General features: G+C 40.8%; 1 protein-coding gene across 1 annotated transcript in view; it reads right to left on the bottom strand.

The window, feature by feature from the left end:
• Positions 1-269: 269 nt before the first annotated feature.
• The window catches only part of aacs (acetoacetyl-CoA synthetase), a 37,054-nt gene continuing 17,266 nt past the window's right edge, over positions 270-20,057 (bottom strand). Inside the window, exons 11-18 of the mRNA XM_029439080.1 lie at positions 13,096-13,160; positions 10,395-10,517; positions 5,510-5,623; positions 4,397-4,522; positions 4,130-4,199; positions 3,354-3,412; positions 1,821-2,023; positions 270-1,699 (exon numbers count right to left, since the gene is read on the bottom strand). Coding sequence (XP_029294940.1) covers positions 1,562-1,699; positions 1,821-2,023; positions 3,354-3,412; positions 4,130-4,199; positions 4,397-4,522; positions 5,510-5,623; positions 10,395-10,517; positions 13,096-13,160 — 898 coding nt within the window. The 3' untranslated portion in view covers positions 270-1,561. The remainder of the gene's footprint in view (positions 1,700-1,820; positions 2,024-3,353; positions 3,413-4,129; positions 4,200-4,396; positions 4,523-5,509; positions 5,624-10,394; positions 10,518-13,095; positions 13,161-20,057) is intronic.

Raw genomic sequence — 20,057 nt, 5'->3', positions numbered from 1 at the left:
AATTATACAAGTGACCAAAACGACGGCAGTTCATCTTTAATAGCATGAATTAGCCTTCAGGCATTTCCTCACAGCATGAGGGCATTTTGAATAATTCAGCTAAGGTTGTCCCGATTAACATTATTTGGGCCTCGAAGCTTCGGCCTGGGGGGTGCGGGGGGGGGACGGCGGCTCTGACTCTGGCTGTTGGCTCGTCTCCATGACACGACTCGGGAGGAACATCGCTCTGTTCTCGGCCGGCACGTTCATTTTCAATAATAATTCCTTCATTCGTTTGTATTTTTATTTAATAATGAACATGTTTCTAAAGGTTTGGCATGGTTTATGCACGTTTTGTTATCCCGAGGGGGTTAAAAAAAACAAATATATACATATATCTGATTCCCAAAATTGAAAATCGAATACCTGCCCAACGAAGGAATAATCAAATATTGGGGTATAGACTTTAACTCAACTTTCCCCATGTACAAAGCAAAAACAGGCTGCACTGAAGCCATTTGCAGAGAACACATTTCTCTTAGAGTTATGACAAACATTGAACTAATAAATACATTTATTAGGCTTTTGTGGTGAAATAAACCTTCACTCACTTTCAGATCCCACTTGACCTTGACTAACTTGTTTGAGCGAGAGCGCTTCATCATTCATGTCTTGGGTGAAATGAAATAAGAGTCAAAGGTTGCAAGGTCAAATAATTGTTAGGATTTAAACATGTAAAACCTAAGAAATGAATAACGTGTTATGTTGGGGAAGGTTCAGTAAGTTTAGTTCCATCTAAAACCTCCTGACATGTTATAACCCTTTACATCGGAGACTCACTTTGGTTAACAAGGTTTGGGTCACTAACTTCAAATGCATAATTACAATGTTAATGTATTTTCAGTCCAAAAAAATATATACTCATATATATACACACATTTGACAAAGCACTACACACACACCACGTAACGATGATATGGCGATATGAGCCAAAGCTGAGATGTTAATTCCGAGTGCTGCGAGTTTGTCTGCACACTTCCAGTCTGGGACCCACTCAGAACCAACCCTGGGGTTAAAGCAGGTGACACAGAGAGACACGGCTCTTCACTGGCTCATAGCAATCAGGATGTCAAGCCAAAGCAAAGCGCTTGGTGCCAAATTACACTTCTCCATTACTGGTGGTTTGAGAGCTTATTGACGAGTACTGCTGTGCACATCATATTCTGTCCAGCATCCAACCTTCACTTGCACAACATGGCAGACTAGATGCTCGAACATTTGATTGAAAGCTAGCCAATGGAGCAGTACAGCTCGTGTTTTTGAAGTCTCACATTTGCCTGATACCATAGACTTATTATTCTTTACTTGTTTGTACCATTTGTGTATTAATTTGACATACACATTTTGCCTTTTTTATGCCCTGTACAAAGATCAAAGTACCTTTCTAAACAATCCCTGCAATGCACTTTGCATATCTCCCTGCTCCTGTACATTTGAATAAAGTTAATTTAAAAACTAAGCTGGTTATTGTCAGGTGGTTCTCTTTCGCAGGTCCTCTCTGCAGCTCAGCGAAGCCTCGTCTCTAATAGTTTTGCAGCTCAGCGATGTTCTTGAACAGCTCCAGTGAATCCGGGTTGGAGAAAGCTCCTCTTTGCGCCACCTCCCGGCCAGCAATCACCTGTTTCACAGCCACCTCCACCTTCTTACCGCTGATGGTGTACTGCACAGGGGTGAAGGGAAGAGAAGGAAAAAAAGGGCTGTCATTCAAGCCAGAAGGGATTTTTACAGTTGTAACCTGACAGGTTTATACGTATCTGATTTGATATTGATATATCTCTTACGGGAATGTCTCTGGTCTCCAGCAGCAGAGCAGGGACGTGTCGGGCAGACAGAGCTTTTCTAATGGCTCCTCTAATCTTCGCTACCAACTCCGGGCAGAAGGGCTTACCGGGTGCCATCTTTAAGAACAAAATGACCCGCTCTTCTCCATCCCCATTGTACTGAGGAACGCAAAGGCTGTCTGTCACTTCCTCAAACGCCTCCACTGCAGAGAGGAGAGGAGAGGACGTGACACTTTATTTATACAGCACCTTTTAAAAACAAAGCCACAAAGTGCTTCACAGGGAACAAACATACATATACAGTTATAAACAGAGGACATATACCAATACAGAGATAAATTACAGCACCTATATATATCTATCTATCTATCTATCTATCTATCTATCTATCTATCTATCTATCTATCTATCTATATATATGTGTAGATAGATAGATAGATGTGTATATAGATAGATAGATAGATGTGTATATAGATAGATAGATAGATGTGTATATAGATAGATAGATAGATAGATAGATGTGTATATAGATAGATAGATGTGTATATAGATAGATAGATGTGTATATAGATAGATAGATGTGTATATAGATAGATAGATAGATAGATAGATGTGTATATAGATAGATAGATGTGTATATAGATAGATAGATGTGTATATAGATAGATAGATGTGTATATAGATAGATAGATGTGTATATAGATAGATAGATGTGTATATAGATAGATAGATGTGTATATAGATAGATAGATAGATAGATAGATAGAAATGTATATAGATAGATAGATGTATATAGATAGATAGATGTGTATATCGATAGATAGATAGATGGGTATATAGATAGATAGATGTGTATATAGATAGATAGATAGATAGATAGATAGATAGATATATATAGATATATATATATATATATATCTATATGAGATGGGTTTTGTGAAGTCTTTTGAAGCAGTTTACAGCCTCAGCAGATCTAACAGGGGGGGGGGGGGGAGACAGTTCCAGAGGGACGGGCCCATGGATTTGTGGAGGAAGTGGGGTATGAATAAAAGGCCTTGGTGGGATGATCCGAGTGGCTTAGAGGTGGTATAAGGATGTAAGAGCAAGAACATGTAGGGCCTCGGTATCTTAAAGACTGTTTTGTATTTTACGGGGATGTGGGATCTATGATCGGAGTTAATTCACTGCCTGGCTGCAGTGTTTTGCAGAAGTTGCAGGCGGTACGCCGCTGCTTGGCTGAGAGCATCGCAGTAATCAGTAATTTGAGGGCAGAGAAGAGGATGAGGAGACAAAACAAAAATGAGGGGAGCAGGTGAGAGGCAAGCAGAGTAGAAGAGGTGAGAGGTGAAGAGATTGAGCGAACAGCACAGTAAGAAGAAAGTGTCAATAGTAACAATACATTGAGCTTTTGCTATATCCTGTTTGCTGAACAGATAATGAACACACTTTAAAAAGATGTGACTGCAAAATGTTTTTTTCTTTGCTTTGTGACTGTTACACCCTGAACCTCCACCCGTCATGTTCAACACTCACCAATGTTGTAGATCTCTGAGCTGCCAAATCGGACTCCGTTGGGGTTCAATGTACCGTCACTGCAGAACAAACACAAGTTCAAAATCCCAAACTCTAAATGTGTCATTGAGAAGCTGCCAGAGTTCATACGACACACTGCAACGGAGAGAAAAATATCTCCTGGCATACGGAAACAAATTTGTTTTTTATACGATGCGGATGCTTTCTTTCTTCATACGTATGCAGTATGGAAACTATAGCTTTGTCTATTTATGTTTATGGCTCCAGGCCGGGCCATTGCAAGCAAGTGCCATCTTCGAGCCAGCTGGTGTTAATGTCTCTGGCCCTCGAGCCGCGAGAGCAAAAACCATTCGCTGTCACGCCAACAGCTGTATTGCCCCTAAACACGCCAATAACATGCCGCCTTGGTGTACACGACACACGTCCCACAGCGCAGAGAACATAAACAGCAGACGTGTCGGAGTCCTGCAACTTAAAATAACCATACTGGATTTACAGTTAGCGGCGTCGAACAATTCATAACACTAATAGGCTAAATGATGTGTTGGAATCACTTTCGCTGTTTAGCTTGCAGAATACAAAACACCAACTGACAAAAGTAACATATTATACCTTTAAGAGCCAATACAGACTACCAAGCTTCCTGAACTATAGGATGTGCCACATCTAAGGCAAAAATAGGCAATTTTTTTTAATGAATCAATTTAAACTACAGTGATCAAAGTAACTGTACATTCAGTTCGCTGTCCCCTGAGTATAAACAGTTAATGGCTGACCTTCTGCCCAGCATGACGATGCCTCCTGTCTTTGGGTTGATTTTACAGTAGTCTCCGTGGGCCCACACCCCTAGAGAAAGACAATGTGAGAAAAACACACATTCAAAAACCTACGTAAAATCATGGGCCCACAACACATGTCGTACAAAACACTGTCAAGAATGAAATATAACAATATAAAAGATGTTAAAAGCATTATCATACAAGTCTTCATTTGTTATGGGTTCTTTGTGTACTGTATGCAAGTTTGTATTTAGATGTACTTACCAGGATATGTAGAAAAGTACGCTTTGTGGTATTTGCTCTTGTTCTCGTCATTCCAGAAGTGTGTTGGCTGGCAGGGGATTGGTTTCAAGCAGACAAGTTCCCCGCTCTCTCCCCATACGGGCTTACCTGTGTGCACACACACACACACACACACACACACACACACACACACACTAAAGTTAGAGGCTTCGGATATACTTTGCCAAAACACACACACACACACACACTGAACACACACCTATGAACACAAACACACACACAGATATAAATCATTCTCAGATCAAAGAAAAATAGCACCTGGTAATGTATCCCACACTCAGAGAAACTGATCACACACACCTCACCTCCTCCCTCAAGATGGTGTTATCGGCTTAGAGACCAACTAAAATAATCCCAAACTCTTCCTACAAAACTGCCTTTAAATTATCCCTCAATCCACTCTCCTTTGAGGTGGTGGAGACAAGCCAGTACAGCCTGCAGCGGGATCGGGAGATGGGGAACAAGGGACTGAAATCAATGAGAAAAACATCGAGGTTCTGAAGACTCCCAGCAATCTATGGATTGTTAATGATAGAAAACTCTCTTAAGTTGTTACCTGTATTTAACCAGGGATAGTTCCCTAATTACTTTTGCAATTTTACAGCAATGACTTGCTTTAAACTCATGCCAATGCATACAGGTTCATCGACATACGGGAGCAGCCAAGTATAACTACAGTCTCGTTCTGTTAGCTCCCAAGCAGCTCCACAAGCAGATGGGAAGTTTGCTCAACGGCATCTCAGCAGCTTTGTAAACGGCTTCTGATTCAATTTGCTGATTAATATTCATAATAATAATATATAATAATATTATATATATATATATATATATATATATATATATATATATATATATATATATATATATATATATATATATATATATATATATATATATATATATATATATATATATATATATATATATATATATATATAATATGTGATCCCTAGACTGTTCCCAATGTAGATTGCTCAACAAATCCCCTTGATAGACTTGAACAGAGAGAAAAGGCATTGGTATTCCACTTCTATGCAATTCAGCCACTCTGGAAATACACACACACACACTTACCCTCAAGGTTCCAGGCTTCCACAGCAATACCGAGGTTTCGTGTTTGGATCTCTCCCCGGTACACTGGAACTGTTGGGTTCTGACCCATGAAACATGACACTATGTCTGTGCCGCCTGGGCGAAGAGATGAGACAAACAGACACAGGAGAGAGCGGTTTAGTTAGTTGATGGTCTGACATGAAACACGTCATTAGAAGAGACCTCTGCACCTTTACAAAGCTTTTTTTGTCTCTTTTAGCTATTTTTATTTTTTCATTAAAAAAGCTGGTTGTTGTGGAGTATTTGCCCAGCACTAAATTGCAGACGGACAAAGTGAACAATTGGCGGGTGAAAACTGTTCAAAATATAGCAGCTACAGAGACAGATATTTGTCTCAGGAATGGGTGGAGACTAAACCCGAGCTAATAGTGACTTGAGTGACTCAAAAAGAATGATAATCTTGGGCTGTGTCTGCTGGATGTATAATTGTTTGATAATACATTACCCATACCCATTCTATAAGGAAAACAGGCTGCAGTTATATAGCGATTTTATCCAAAGCGTCTTTGCCTTTCATTCACACACTCACACACACACACACACCCTCACACACTCACGGCAATGAGATGCCATTGCAAGAACCCTCGGGAATAACGGAATAACATTCCAGGTTAACTTCTTCAAATTGCTTGTTTTGTTCAACTAACAGTTTAAAACCATAAATACATACAAAATACCAAAATATACTAGAAAAAATAAATTTAAAAAATCACATTCTAAATGCTGTAAACACCAAATGTAAGTAAAGCCTCAGAGTGACACCAACCTGAGACATTACTAAACTTAGCATTGGTATCAATCTTGCATTTCAGTGATGGTGCCCTGCTCCACCTCCAGTGGCCTATATAAGAATTCTACACTGTTTTCAGCACATTCTTAAAACTGTCACACACACACACACACACACACACACACACCATCCATTGTCTCTTTCTACCTTCCAATCATCTAATATTTCTGACACGTTCTATTCATCTCCGTTCCCATTGTTTCATCTCTACCTCCCTGTTTCGCTCCCTCTCTATATCATAGACTCCATCCATCCATCTTGTTTGCTTCCTCTCAAATGCTTTTCCACCACTCCTTCCTTCCCTCTTGCTTTTCATTCTATTCTTTACACTTGTTCTCTCTCTGCCAGGTTCTTTATTGAGCTTTAATTGGCTCCCATGAGGAAGTGGAAACGTTGCCTTTTGATTAAACACACACACACTTTCTTAGGAGCAACCTTCCATCATCAGCCATTTAGTGTGTGAGTGTGTATGTGGGTGTATACACAAGAGGGTAACTTGTCACACTGATCTGATGTTTCTAACACCACTGACTATTCTGAACAGTGAGGAAAAATATTTTTTTAACCAGTTTTTGTGTGTGCGTGTGTGTGTGTGTGTGTGTGTGTGTGTGTGTGTGTGTGTGTGTGTGTGTGTGTGTGTGTGTGTGTGCTTTCATTTGTGTAGGTGAGAGCTTTGAACAACCTCTGGCACAGTTTGAGGTCAGACAAAGCCACTAACTGAGACCAAAAACAACAACCAGCTAGCCTACGCATGCCTTCATGTATTCAAAAAGGAATTCTAAAAAGATTATACACATAAACAGCAAAGTCAACCATACAGCATAATAATAAAACAGAAGGTGGAGAAGAGAACAGAGGGAGAAGACAAGACAAGACAAGAGAGAAGAGAGGAGAAGACGATAGAAAAGAGGAGATAAGAACCAAAACGAAAGAAGATAATAGATGAGGAGAAGAGAGGAGAGAAAAAGGAAAAGAGGAGAGGGGAGAAGAAAGAAGTTGGGAAAAGGAGAGAGGAGACGAGAGGAGAGGAGAAGAGAGAAGAAGAGAGGAGAAGGAGCCAAAAGGGAGCAGAGGAGTGACATATGGGCAGTCAGACGGAGGTTTATTAGGATGGAGGAAATCCAGCAGTGAAAGTGTTAAAATCCCCCAATGAGAAGCGGAGGGGGTCTGACATCCCTGCTGACAGGATACCACACAAACACACACACACAGAATGAAAAAAAGAAAAGAAAAAATCATACACTGTATAGAAATATTCACATTAACTCGCACACATTTTTGTAGACACACTCACATTCACACAGACACACACACACAGAGTCACACACACAGAGTCCCACACACAGAGTCCCACACACAGAGTCACACACACACAGAGAGTCACACACACAGTCACACAGGGTGAAATCAGCAAAGGGGCTCATAACATATGTCACCGTGACCACCAGTCAGTCCCATATGCTGTGATAAATCCTAAGAACACACACACACACACACACACACACAGAGAAAGCGTTGACCTCGGGGGTCAAGGTCAGGTCGGTTGGCAGCCAATAGAGTCGGAACCTGCTGTTGCCCTTGGCGACAAGGAGGAAAGTGATGGGGCAGGACCTGCTGTTCTAAAAAATATATACAAGGACACATATCCATGATCCACACGCAGATCTAGTCCCTAATTCTAAAAATGTGAATCTTTTAAAGAATCATTACACATTTGGGTCTCAAGTTTGTGGTTTTAGACATTTAGATATTTAGATTTAGACACTGCTACAACAAAGTCTGATGGGGCACGACATGGTGGTGAAATCATCAGACAGATTGTTAAACAGCCGTCAGCTTAGCCAGAACAACTTCACCACTTTATTTGGAGGTAACATTGACAGTAACAGAGCCCAACATTTGAGTGGTAAGTACAGTCACATCTAAACCAGGAAGTCAGTAAACAGATCAATGTTTACAACAGACAGTTTGGGCTAACCTGTATGATCCTCAGACTCCTCTTTTCTTGCCTCGTTCGACTTCTTGTTTGCGTGGAATCAAAGATGGAGTAAACGGACTAAAAAAGTCAGCCAGCATGATGCTGGATAACCTAAAGAAAAAACAGACACTAATGGACGGGTCAGTGACAAACCCTGAATTTATATTGTGACTGTTACACTAATACGCTCACATTACTGTAAAAACATGATCTACAACCACAAATATAATGGAAACCATAAGATCCGAGACAAAGGGACATGAAAGTAAAGTAACATGTTTGTTAATTAAGAAAAACGTTTGATTAAAGGACACTGAAACAACAGGACCGTGTCTTGATATGACTCTACAGGGCATGTGTGGAGGTGGAGGTCACCCCGCCTCTCTGCACCCCTCAGAGGAGAAGATAAGAGACATCAAACCCTTTCATTTCTTGCCATATGTATGTGAATGATCTAATTTCATGTAACCTCATCACTGATGATGATGATTATGATTATATTTCAGGAGAAGATCACCCAGGGAGAGTTTATTGCAGTTGGTATCTGACACTTCCTCCTTTCCAAAGATATTAAGGAGAGGGTAAACCCAGAGTCCTTCTGGTCCAGCCTGAAACTCTGACAGGTGTTCTCGACACTGCTAAAGTGGGAACTGAAGGAAACGCTGCTTAACGTATGCTCGTGCTCTGACGCTGCAGCAGAGTTGAAGAAACACAACCAGCCAGTTTACCAGATTGTCCCTTTAACAACGCCCTGGTAGTGACTCATAGTTGTGCCCATAGAGTGAATTCAACAGGACCTGCGGCTGTGGCCATTGAGGTGTTTGTGTTTACATTATGAAGTGATGATGAGTCTGAAATCTCTGTTTATTGTTCAATATAGAGGGAAATCTTGAGTGTTAATTATGGCACTTATTAGATACAACCTTGGTCATTACTGTTCACATATCTGCTTGTGTTCTACAATGGCTGCCAGTAAGGATGGCCATTTCAAGCAAAAATGCTATTCGATATTCATATTATTTTATCGAAAGGGTTCCACACAGAACTTTTTGAAGGCCGCAGCAGTCTTTGCTTCCTTCTCCTGTTTGTACGGTGGCATCTCTCCCATCCCACAGCGCTGAATAAAATGCTATACTGCCTTTGTGCGTAAAAGAGCAGAACTGAACGTGCCACACACAATTTACCGCCACCAGGGCATGTGAGCGGTGATAATTTCCGCTCATCGCTCACAGAGCTGTTCGTTCCCCTTGCACCCCTCCTCTCCCCCCGCTCAAAGCCGCTCCAGTATAAGAAAAAAAAAAAAGGCACGCATGTAAAAGTATGTGCAGGGACAAGGGGAGGCATTTTGTACAAACATAAATAACTTAAAGACAAAAACCTATATGTAAATCTATGAATCATCAGCTCGTACTGTCCTTCTCTTTCTTTTCACTAGATGCCTGGCTTGTTGCTGACATTTCAGTCGATGCTTGTGTGTCTAATCCTTCTGCCCGCATGTCATTGTGTGCATGCATCTGTGGCTATATGCTAAACCCATCAGGGTTGTCATTCTGACTGTGTGCGTGGGGAATGGCCGATGTTAGGGTGTGCATGTGTGACACTCAAAGCTACTATTCAACTATTCAACATGTATGTGCCTGTGTCAGTGTGTGTGTCAGTGTGTGTGCCTGTGTCAGTGTGTGTGCCTGTGTGTGTGTGTGTGTGTGTGTGTGTGTGTGTGTGTCCGTAATACGTCAGTCACACAGGCTGTGCTAAATGTTAAACGTTTCAGGACTCACAGAGAGAGACAGATAGCATTCTATTGGCCTGTCAACATAACAATGGGCTGAGAGGGGCCTGAGTTTGTGTGTGCGCTGGCATTGTGGGTGGTGAAGAAAATGTACAGTTCTATACAATTTATTTTTCCCCCGACTTTCCTTTGTATGCGTTAGTCCTTTGATATTGCAGATGCTACGTTGCTTTATTTTGCATTTTTTGTGTGCAACTGCCAGTGTGTGTATGTAGCCGTTTGAACCTCGAGATGCAACTCAATTCTTAGAAAAATGACAAAATGTGTCAACAGAGTCTGTATCACTCACCTGAGATTGAGCCCAGCAGCACGTTGCTCTTGATGCAGCGGTAGACGTAGTCGTAGCTCTGAGGTTTGAGAGGAGATCCAGTAGACAGGATGGTGTGGAGAGACTGGAGGTTGTGTGTTTCCGCTGGAGGGAGAAAGATAAAAAAAAAATGTATGTAAAAAGGAAAGATTAATCAAACATTGTATAATTCACTGTATATCACTTTTTGAGTAACAACCAAAATTAATCTTTGGTCAGTTTTTAAACCCTCTTTTTTAAATAAATTCAAACACCAACACACACAGCATTTTAACATGAGCCTGCACATGTGCACAGCTGTGCTCCTGTTGTGTTAATGCAGTTTGCTAACCTAATGTGACACAGCGTACAAGCTTGCATTTACTACAACACACACACACACACACACACACACACACACACACACACACACACACACACACACACACAGTGGGGACCCCCCACCATGCCTCCAGGTGTCCAGTCCAAATGTCAGCCCAAGGATAAGGGCCCATCCGCTGAGGCAGCCAGTGAAGAAGCTCCCCCCTACCCTTCCCAGCCCACTGGAGGCATGCTTTTATGCGCACACACACACACACACACACGCACACGCACACGCACGCACACGCACACGCACACGCACACGCACACGCACACACACACACACACTCTCTGCCATGCCCTCTTTCTTTAGCAGAGAAAAAGAGAGAGACATTTTGTTTTTGAGTCTTCCTGTTTAGCCACAAAGCAGGGAAGGTAATGGGTGTTGCTAATTTCCAAGTTGCAGTCAGACCGACACAAAAAGCAGGCGCCATGAATAAAGATGTGTGGTGATTATAACAGCGCACCGGGAACCCAGACTAACAGCAACTGTTTATGCAATAAATATCAGTTATAAGTGCTAATTTCATTTAGGAGAGGAGAGACAGAGAATGTAGAAAGTAAGAAAAGGTAAGGGCAAGTAGGAAACAGCTAAGTCCTTTGCATTAGTGATAAGTGGTCATTTACAGGAAGATGAGGAGAACAGGAGGACAATTTGAGAGTTTGGATGAGGGGGTAAAGAGGAGCACACAAAGAAGATGAGTAACAAAAGAGCTAAAGCTTTGATATAAAAGTATGTAAACCAAATGCCAGCATATGTCATTCAATTGAACTGGTATTTCTTTGTCTTTCCCCCACCAGAAGAACTGCCCATCAGTGTGAACCAGTAGTCAAAGGTTAGATTTACATCGAATTGAGGATTGAAGCCCAACAATGCGAAAAAGTGTGTGCTTTGTTCTATTATATATTACAGTATGTACCTTTGCAAAAAAGCACAACACAGCAGCAATAATTGGAGTATGCACGGCATACCTGTCAACCCTCCCGTTTTTCCCGGGATTATCCCGTATTTTTACTTCCATCCCATTTCTCTCCCATTTAAATATTTTCTCGTAATTATCCCGTATTTTTAACCTTTCAAAAAAAAATCGGCGTATTAAAAAAAGTGTAAGGCCTCTGGTAGAGCAGGGGGCAGTATTATGTTTAACTTTAGCTGAAAAACGTTATCCGCCAGTAAACACACAGAAGAAGAAAACAGGAACAATAACACAGAAGAAGAAGACGAGAACATATGGATGTGAGTCACAGTGAACGGGAGATAGATGGAAACGCAGCTGTACCTGCCAAACAAGTTAAAACTTTATGTAAGTACAAATGAGAGGAGACCTTCCTTTATTTATTAAAAGCAGAATCGGGCAAACTCGTGCTTTTTGTAAAGTGTGCCATTCAGACGTTAGCATCGCACACGGCGGAATAAGCGATGAGCAAGAATAATCGTCCAAGCACAAGCACAAGCACGCCAAGAGGCACAAACACATCCACTGTCAATAACTTAATGTGTGACAAGAACTGTGTCGGAGGCAGACCAAGTGACCAAAGCTGAGGGAAAGATGTCGATGCTTTGCGCTAAAAAATAATGTAGCCTTCAGCTTCTGCGATGATTTCAGTCGCAGTGTAGTGGACATGTTTCCCGACTCTGACATCACATGGAAGTACTCGTCGGGGAAACAAAAGTCACACAACTCATTCATCATCAAATACATTGATGATAATAACTAATAAATAAAATACATAAATTGTATAAACATGTCTGTACAAGTAATACATACCCGTCCCTTATGTGTTTACGTTTACATTGGTGGCTGTTAAAATATGGGCCGGCAAAAAATGTCCCTTATTTTGAAATTCCAATGTTGACAGGTATAATGCACGGGGGCATTCTTTTGTCACAGAAACAGCAAAGAGAGAGCAACATGTATGAAGGTTAGTAGGAAAGCTAATAAGCACTGGCACATTTCTGATTATGCGTTTAGGCGTGACACTAAAACCAATTAGTTGGTCCTATCCATGACTCACAGGAATTATCACAACAGCAATTTTATCCATTCGATTGAGTGTCAAACACCAAAACACAGGACACACTCACGATTTATGCAGTAAATGGCATAAAGGACATTTAGAGTCAAACAGCATCACTATTATAATGATTATTGTCTCCATCTGCTCTTATCATTCCAGGTTCCACTCTCAGAGAGTAGATGTGTGTTTATGTGTGTTTAAGTAAATGCATTTGTTGTTTGTTGTTGTTTTCTGTGCGTCTCTGGATGCCTGTGTGGATGCTCACGTGCGTGTGTACACATTTGTGTCTGGGGCAACAACTCACCGGGTTTCAGGTTCCTCTCCTGCAGCACAGACAGCCACTTGGCCCCGGTACCAAAGATAGTGATGCTGAAGGGAAAAGACGGAAATTGTTTTTATTTAAGCATATCAATATAAAAAGGGTGAATGAAGCGTTATTTTCAAACATTCAAAAATGTAAAATCCATTATTTGGTGGAAGAAAATTAATTTGCGTCAGTGACAGTGACAGTGACAATGACAGCCATTGCAAAAGCCCTCCTACATACATGTTCTGTATTCTGTATTGTGACAGCAGAAACTTTTAACAACAGAACAGAATTAGCAAAGATTATGAATCATCCTCTGGGGTGCTATGAATATTGTTGCCACATTTCATGGCAATCTGGCAGGTCCTTTTTGAAATATCCTGCTCAAGACCAAAGTGTTGGATGGACAGACGAACTGTATGACATCATGAGCCTTTATCAATGTTGGCGCTGGGAATGTTCTCCATCCCAATTAAAAAATTAACACAGCTCTTCTCCTACATATAATTAGACTTCATCAGGATGGTGATACATACTATAGCATGCATAAACATCAAATTCAAGGACTTTTCAAGGATTTTCCAGGCCCAATTCCCTCAAATTCAAGGTCCCATCGTGGCATAATTTGACACACGGATCAAGGTTAATTACCGTTGTAATTACACTTTCTCGAGGCAAGTGGCACGTGAAACAATGACGCAACTGTGAGAGACACACATGCAGACAGCGGAGCGTAGCCTATTTACTAAGGTTAAAGTAAATACAAAATATCAAAAGAACTTCTATTTCTATTCTTACACAAATATATAAATTCAAGCACTTTCAATGGCCCATGTCTATTTTCCAAAATTTTCAGGGCCTTGATTTTTCCCCCTCAAATTCACAAACTTTCAAGAATTTCAAAGACCCTAAGGAACCATGTATATCAGGCCTATTCAATTAGCGGCCTTCTGAACTTGTTTCTGGCCCGCAAGAGGTTGCCTGCAAATCGGGCTGGCATATATAGCATAAATAAAATTAAAGCCTGATTCACACCAAATGCGGTGGAAAAAAAAACCTGCACTCTGTCCACACGTGCCATCGGCTCAGTCAAGCTCACGCTGCACGCTGGGTTGGCGGGACACAGAGAGAGTCACTCCCTTACTTTAGCTCGGCAAGCTAACAACACGCTTCAAGATGTCTCTCTCAAAGCCAAAGAAAGCTAGAGTTGATTCTGAAAACCGTCACTTCCAGAGCGAATGGACGGACACGTATTTATTTACTTTGCCAGCCGCAACAAGTAAAAACTGGTGTGTTTATCGTGCAACAAATGTATTTCTGTGATTAAAGAATACACCGTGAAGAGGCACTACAAGTCTAGTCACGGCTCGTTTTCTGCCAGATTTCCCGTGGGCTCAGAGGAACGGAGAAGGAAAGTACAGGGACCGTTAGCATCATTTAACGGAGTCAAGTGGCTTTTGGTCGCTTTTGCAGGGAACAAGAGAGAGCCACGATAGCAGCCCTGCTTTGCTTTAGTTCTCTCCTCTTTCTCCGCTGTGTCTGACTGACTGAGCCCCGCGAAGCAGAGGACAGAATGTGAACGCGCAAAGTAACGCAGTAAACACGGAAACGTGCACATAAACAAGATACATATCATTTAATAAAAGACCTGTTCAATGTGACAACTGAGTTCTGAATATAAAAACCCCCCAAAAGTGTAATTTCAAACAGGCTCAACATGACAGAAGTTTGATATGTTTGTAGTTCTATAGGAGTACATCACCTGACTTAATGTGATGCATTCTTAGTGTAAATACAAAGACACATCTGCTTTATGATTCAAACAAGCCTACTTACTGCTAAATTGTAAAAATGTGTAAGATATGTATGTTATTGTGAGTCTGATGCGACTGTCTCACTATGTTCTATTTGCATTTAGTATTTCATTTTATGGATATGGACTTCAAAGCACCTTATGTAGGCTTGGAAGTGTTGAGGATATAATAAACAGGGCTACTTACTGGTAATGTGGTGAATACTGTTTTATTATATTCATCTTTTTTCTACATTAGTGGACATGGACCTGTTAGGAAAACAACTCTTGTCTCCTTGGTTTTAAAGATGCAACATGTTGCACTTTACTGTGTGAAGCCTTGTAGCCACAGCTTTCCTACTGTTCTGAATGGACTGGTTGCTTTCTGTAATGAATTAAGGTGATACAAATAAAGTGAAACAAGGGGATGCACGTGACTACTTCATTTCATGTATTAGTAACTATTAACACTAATGTAAGTAAGAGTTATTTGTAATGATTCATTGACAAGGTATTGTGTGGCCCACAAACCCCCAGTGACTTTCCTATTCGGCCCACTTGCTAATGAAGTTGAATAGCCCTGCTGTATATAGTATATTAGAGAAAGGTTGAATGACTAGTTGAACTTTGATTGCCTTGTGTCTCGGCTTTAACTCCAATCATTGCTTGCAGCATGAGCACAACGAAATACATGCCAACAAAAAAATGTGGGCAAATAAGAATTTTGATACATAGCTTTCACTATTAAGTTTGCAAGTTTATAATAAACATAAATGGTAAATGTACTGCATTTATTAGTGAGAAGTTAGGGTGTTATAAAGGCTTTATTATACAACTGTATAAATATGATTGGTAGTTACTATTTAGCTGCTGAATGGGACACTGATAGAGAAGCATGCATGAAAGACCTGATGCAAGCATGACTTCAATGCTCACCCTGAACGGACAATGCTTTATTTGTTGCCTTGAATCTATGCATGACACAGCATAATTTCTCTGTGCGTCTCTGAGCTGAATGTGAAACTATAAAAATGGCAACAGTTACTGAACTGCCTTTGCCCTTAATCCCATCTGCTCCAGTGGAGCTGCTCGGTAGCTTGGTTGTACTAAGAAGCTCCCAGGAGAAGAGAGTGTGCCGCTGTGTAAATGTAAAGCAAGGTGATGCTGAAACGGAGCGTGTGTGCTCAGTCAACCCTTCATGGGACAGATAAGAAAAATGAAGAAAAACTACTGATTGGGAATTGACTTTCAACTGAACAAACAAACAAACAAACAAAAAAGAGGGAAACACAATAATGATCAGTCTGGCATAAGGGAGAAAATGTCTCTTTTGTAAATTTTCCACAAGGAAATAGTTCAGACGAGACTCTATATTGACAGGATGTTTGCACACAACTCTGAAATGAAATGATGTTAGAAGGTGGCTTTCTTCTGTGTGAATGGAAGTCATCCTGACAGCTGACAACAGTTGGACAACATGTGGAAAGCAAGAAGTGACAAAACATCACTTCTGTGTTCCCCTGCAGTTTTAACTCTAAAACAAAGGGCCTTTTAAAGTCTGCCTCTGTGAATGGGTGTGTTTGTGTCTCGCTCTGTGTTTTCATGTCTTTTCAAGTTATTTTCGTTGACATCAAAATCAATCAAATGGCATCCCATCAATACGGTAACCATGACTGTCAATCAAACTAGATCAAAAAAAAGAATCTCCGTCTCTGGGATACAAAACAACTGTCTGATGTTTGATTGGTCAATAACCATTAACTGGTTTGCGGTGAAAGATATGATTTGCTCTCAGATGTTCGAATCGATATGTGGTAATGGGGGTTGTTGAGAGGGTTAGGGAAGGAGTGGGGGTTAGATGGGTAAAAGGACAAAGGTCCAAAGAAGTAATATCTCAAAAGGAATGGTGTGAATGATGCGTGCACTGGCCTAATGCATGTGCACACATACACATAGCTGGTCCATGCTGCCTCTGCATTCCTCACCCATTGTCTACATTTATTCTGCGTCGTCTCTTAAATCTTACATCATAGAATATGTCATTTTAAATTGAGTTCTTATTTAATTTACTTTAGCGAGAAACCTTTAGTGGACACTGTGAAATAACTAGAAATAAATAAATGAGTGTTTTGGCAAATCCAGGGAATACGATATCACGTGATATATCACGCATTAACTCAAACACAAGAGACCCATTTGTCATTTACACACACAGACACACACACACACACACACACACACACACACTTCTGTCCATCATCTCTGATCCCTGCATTCGCATCTGGATTTGGTCGTTGCTGGCTACCATGGAAAGGGTTCTGATTGGAGGCAGGTGGCAAGGTGTGGATGCTAATTGGGTGTTTAGGATGGAGCCTGCAGGAGTAGCTGAGAGTCTCTGTTTGTGAGAGTGTGTGTCTGCATTTGTAAATGTACATGTGTGTCTGTTTCAAGGGAGGCTCGTTGCTGGAAACTGCGCGGCCAATAAGAGACACTCGAAGCCAATCAGACACAAGAGCTCCTCCGAGCAGCTATAACGTTAATGTGTCTCTGTGCGTGTCATGATGTAGAAACTGAGGTCCCTCTTGTCAGTGCATGTTTTCTAAACTACTCTCGCACTTATCCTCCACCCCAGGAAGAATTGTAATATAAAAACGGACCACAGCTCTCTTCTCAGACACCAGGGGCTACGAGGAACAGTTTGAAACTGCTGTTTGATGGCGTTTACCGATTTGCAAATATTAAAAGTGTGAAGCACTACATCAACTCTGAAAATCAATAAATACTTAATTTGTTAGGGTACCTCGGTGTTATTCCCATGTATACAAGAGGTAGGATTGACAGCCTTCATATCATGTCAACAGTATTCTTTTTTGCTATTGTTTCTAAAAATGTAATTAATTTGCTATGAATCCTGTCGCTGGTATGGTACGGTTATTGTTTAGTTTGTGAATAAAGAACATTCGTCAACGACTCGAGTCTCCAGTTTACGACATTTAGACACAAGCTTGAAGACATGCGGATATTTGTAACCGTTATGCCCACGTGTCTAAAACTGTAACTGAGCTGACAAGATGCAATCTGCTCAACTGTAGTCATCTTACTGGGAATGTTGCGTTGGCCAGAAAAAAACACTCCCATACAAAAGTATAGAGGGGATGTTTTCTGACATCTCAGCTCAACACATATTTGACAAAAGATGGAAGAGACAAGAAGACCCTCAGAGAAAACAGAGGGATCTCCAAAGTGATGTTCGTACGTGGAACCTGTGATAAGGGTAAGTGTTGTAACCTTTTGCTTTCTTTATCCAGGAACGCTGCTGCTTTAGTTTTCACTATGGCACTATGGTGGACAGTCTCAATAAATCTCTCATTTTTACATGACACGGGCTCGGAAAGAGCATTTCGAGGTTAGGTTGCATGCAATAAAAGTGACACAACGTATGAAGATCGCAGCCTCAGTCTATAGTACATTTAGTGACATTCATGTTGCTGGTAGAAACATTAAGTATGACACCTTACTGTAATACATTTTCTCTATATAAGAGTCTTTGTACATGGAGAACTTCTACAGTGACTCACATTAGTTTGTCTCTCTCAATATGTTGTGAAGCACAGAACACTACAAAAGAAACCCAAGATCTTCTGAGACTCTCGCCATGCTTCAGCCTCCCCTCTTTTCACAAAAGCAGCTAATCCGCAATAATGCATTTTTAGCAAATTAACTAAACTGACGGCCCCACTCCTTTCCCACATTTGAAAATGCAATCTTTAAAAGAAATATCTCTAAGAGATTTAAAACTGGAAATGTCATTGTTGAGCTTGATGTGGCAGAAGACTTCCACAGCAAAAGTAGTCATTACAATTCCACAACTAACCGACGAAAGTCAAGGCTACGGAGTAAGCATCAATGTAAGTGTGAAACTCTCCAAGGCTCTGACAGATTTAGCCTCAATTAAAATATCCTACCTCAATTCAGAAGATGAGGGAGTAAAATATGTCTTGTCAGCCTCTCCCCGAGGGTCTTTCCACACAGCATTAGGATCTGGAAAATGTGTCTGAGGTGGCAACATCAGCCCCTAATTGGTTCAAAAATCTCCTCGCAGTTTAAAAGGTTCGATCTGTTCATCAGTCATCCTGGCGGCCCTCCAAGGAATTCCTCTATGTGGAATATTTCGCCATCCTTAGTCTAACTTTGTTTACTCGATTCTTCTAATCTAAATTCTCTTAGGGCATAAAAGCTGTGAAGTTGAGCGAACACTTTATGTCATCAAACCGCTACTATAAACCAAACAATACTGTAGACGCTTCCCAACCATAGAGCTTTAGAAATTGACTCAATCCAAACTCCACCAGTTATTTTTATCATACGAAGATCCTAATATACTGTATTCGATCATTCAAATAGCTAGTAAAGTTGTGAAAGGAGCTCATTAGCTTTGGGATCTACAAGCAGATCCTGTTCTGAGTTTCTGCAGTCGAGGCACTTTACGTTCCCACTGCTCCCATCTGTGTCAAATGTTTCTCCCCATTACTCCCTTCCTTACTGAAGGCAACATGTCATTCCTGCTGCACTGAAGATGTGTCGTTGGTATCACTACCTTTAAAAAGGGTCCAACTTCTGCTGACCACAGTGCACATTTTTCATAATTTAACCAGAGGTAGACTGAGTTTGCTCTCGTGGTAAGGTTGCTCAAGCCGGTGGGGTTTAGGGGTGAGAAACATTCACTACACCTCTTTATCAAATTATATTTGGAAAATGTCAAATGTTTGCAGATGACACACGTTTATTTAGTTACAGCAATGTTTTTTTTTTTATATCTATGAACAAGTAAATGGTTTTGTGCCGGCGAAATGCATCTGATAATTTAACTTAATTTAAAATAAAAAAGGAAAAATAATTGACCTTCATTGACACACTTACATATCTATATCTATATCTATATCTATATTTTCAGATGTTCATAGAAGTGAATAATGGAACACGTTTCATTTGGACCAATTAATTGCCTGCATGCACTCACACACACACACACACACACTCACACTATTGTCCTTGACCATTTCCTCGTTTTTCTTGCCGTCTTTAAAAGACAATAGAAGATCAATACTTAGTTCAGCGTCTGCTGTTTATGTTGGTGGTGGTGTTGGTGGTGGTGGGAGAAAGTATC

Source organism: Cottoperca gobio, chromosome 9 (assembly GCF_900634415.1).
Source record: "Cottoperca gobio chromosome 9, fCotGob3.1, whole genome shotgun sequence".
Lineage (NCBI taxonomy): Eukaryota > Metazoa > Chordata > Actinopteri > Perciformes > Bovichtidae > Cottoperca > Cottoperca gobio.
Note: the sequence above shows the minus strand (reverse complement) of the source record. Positions and strands in the feature narration are given on the sequence as shown.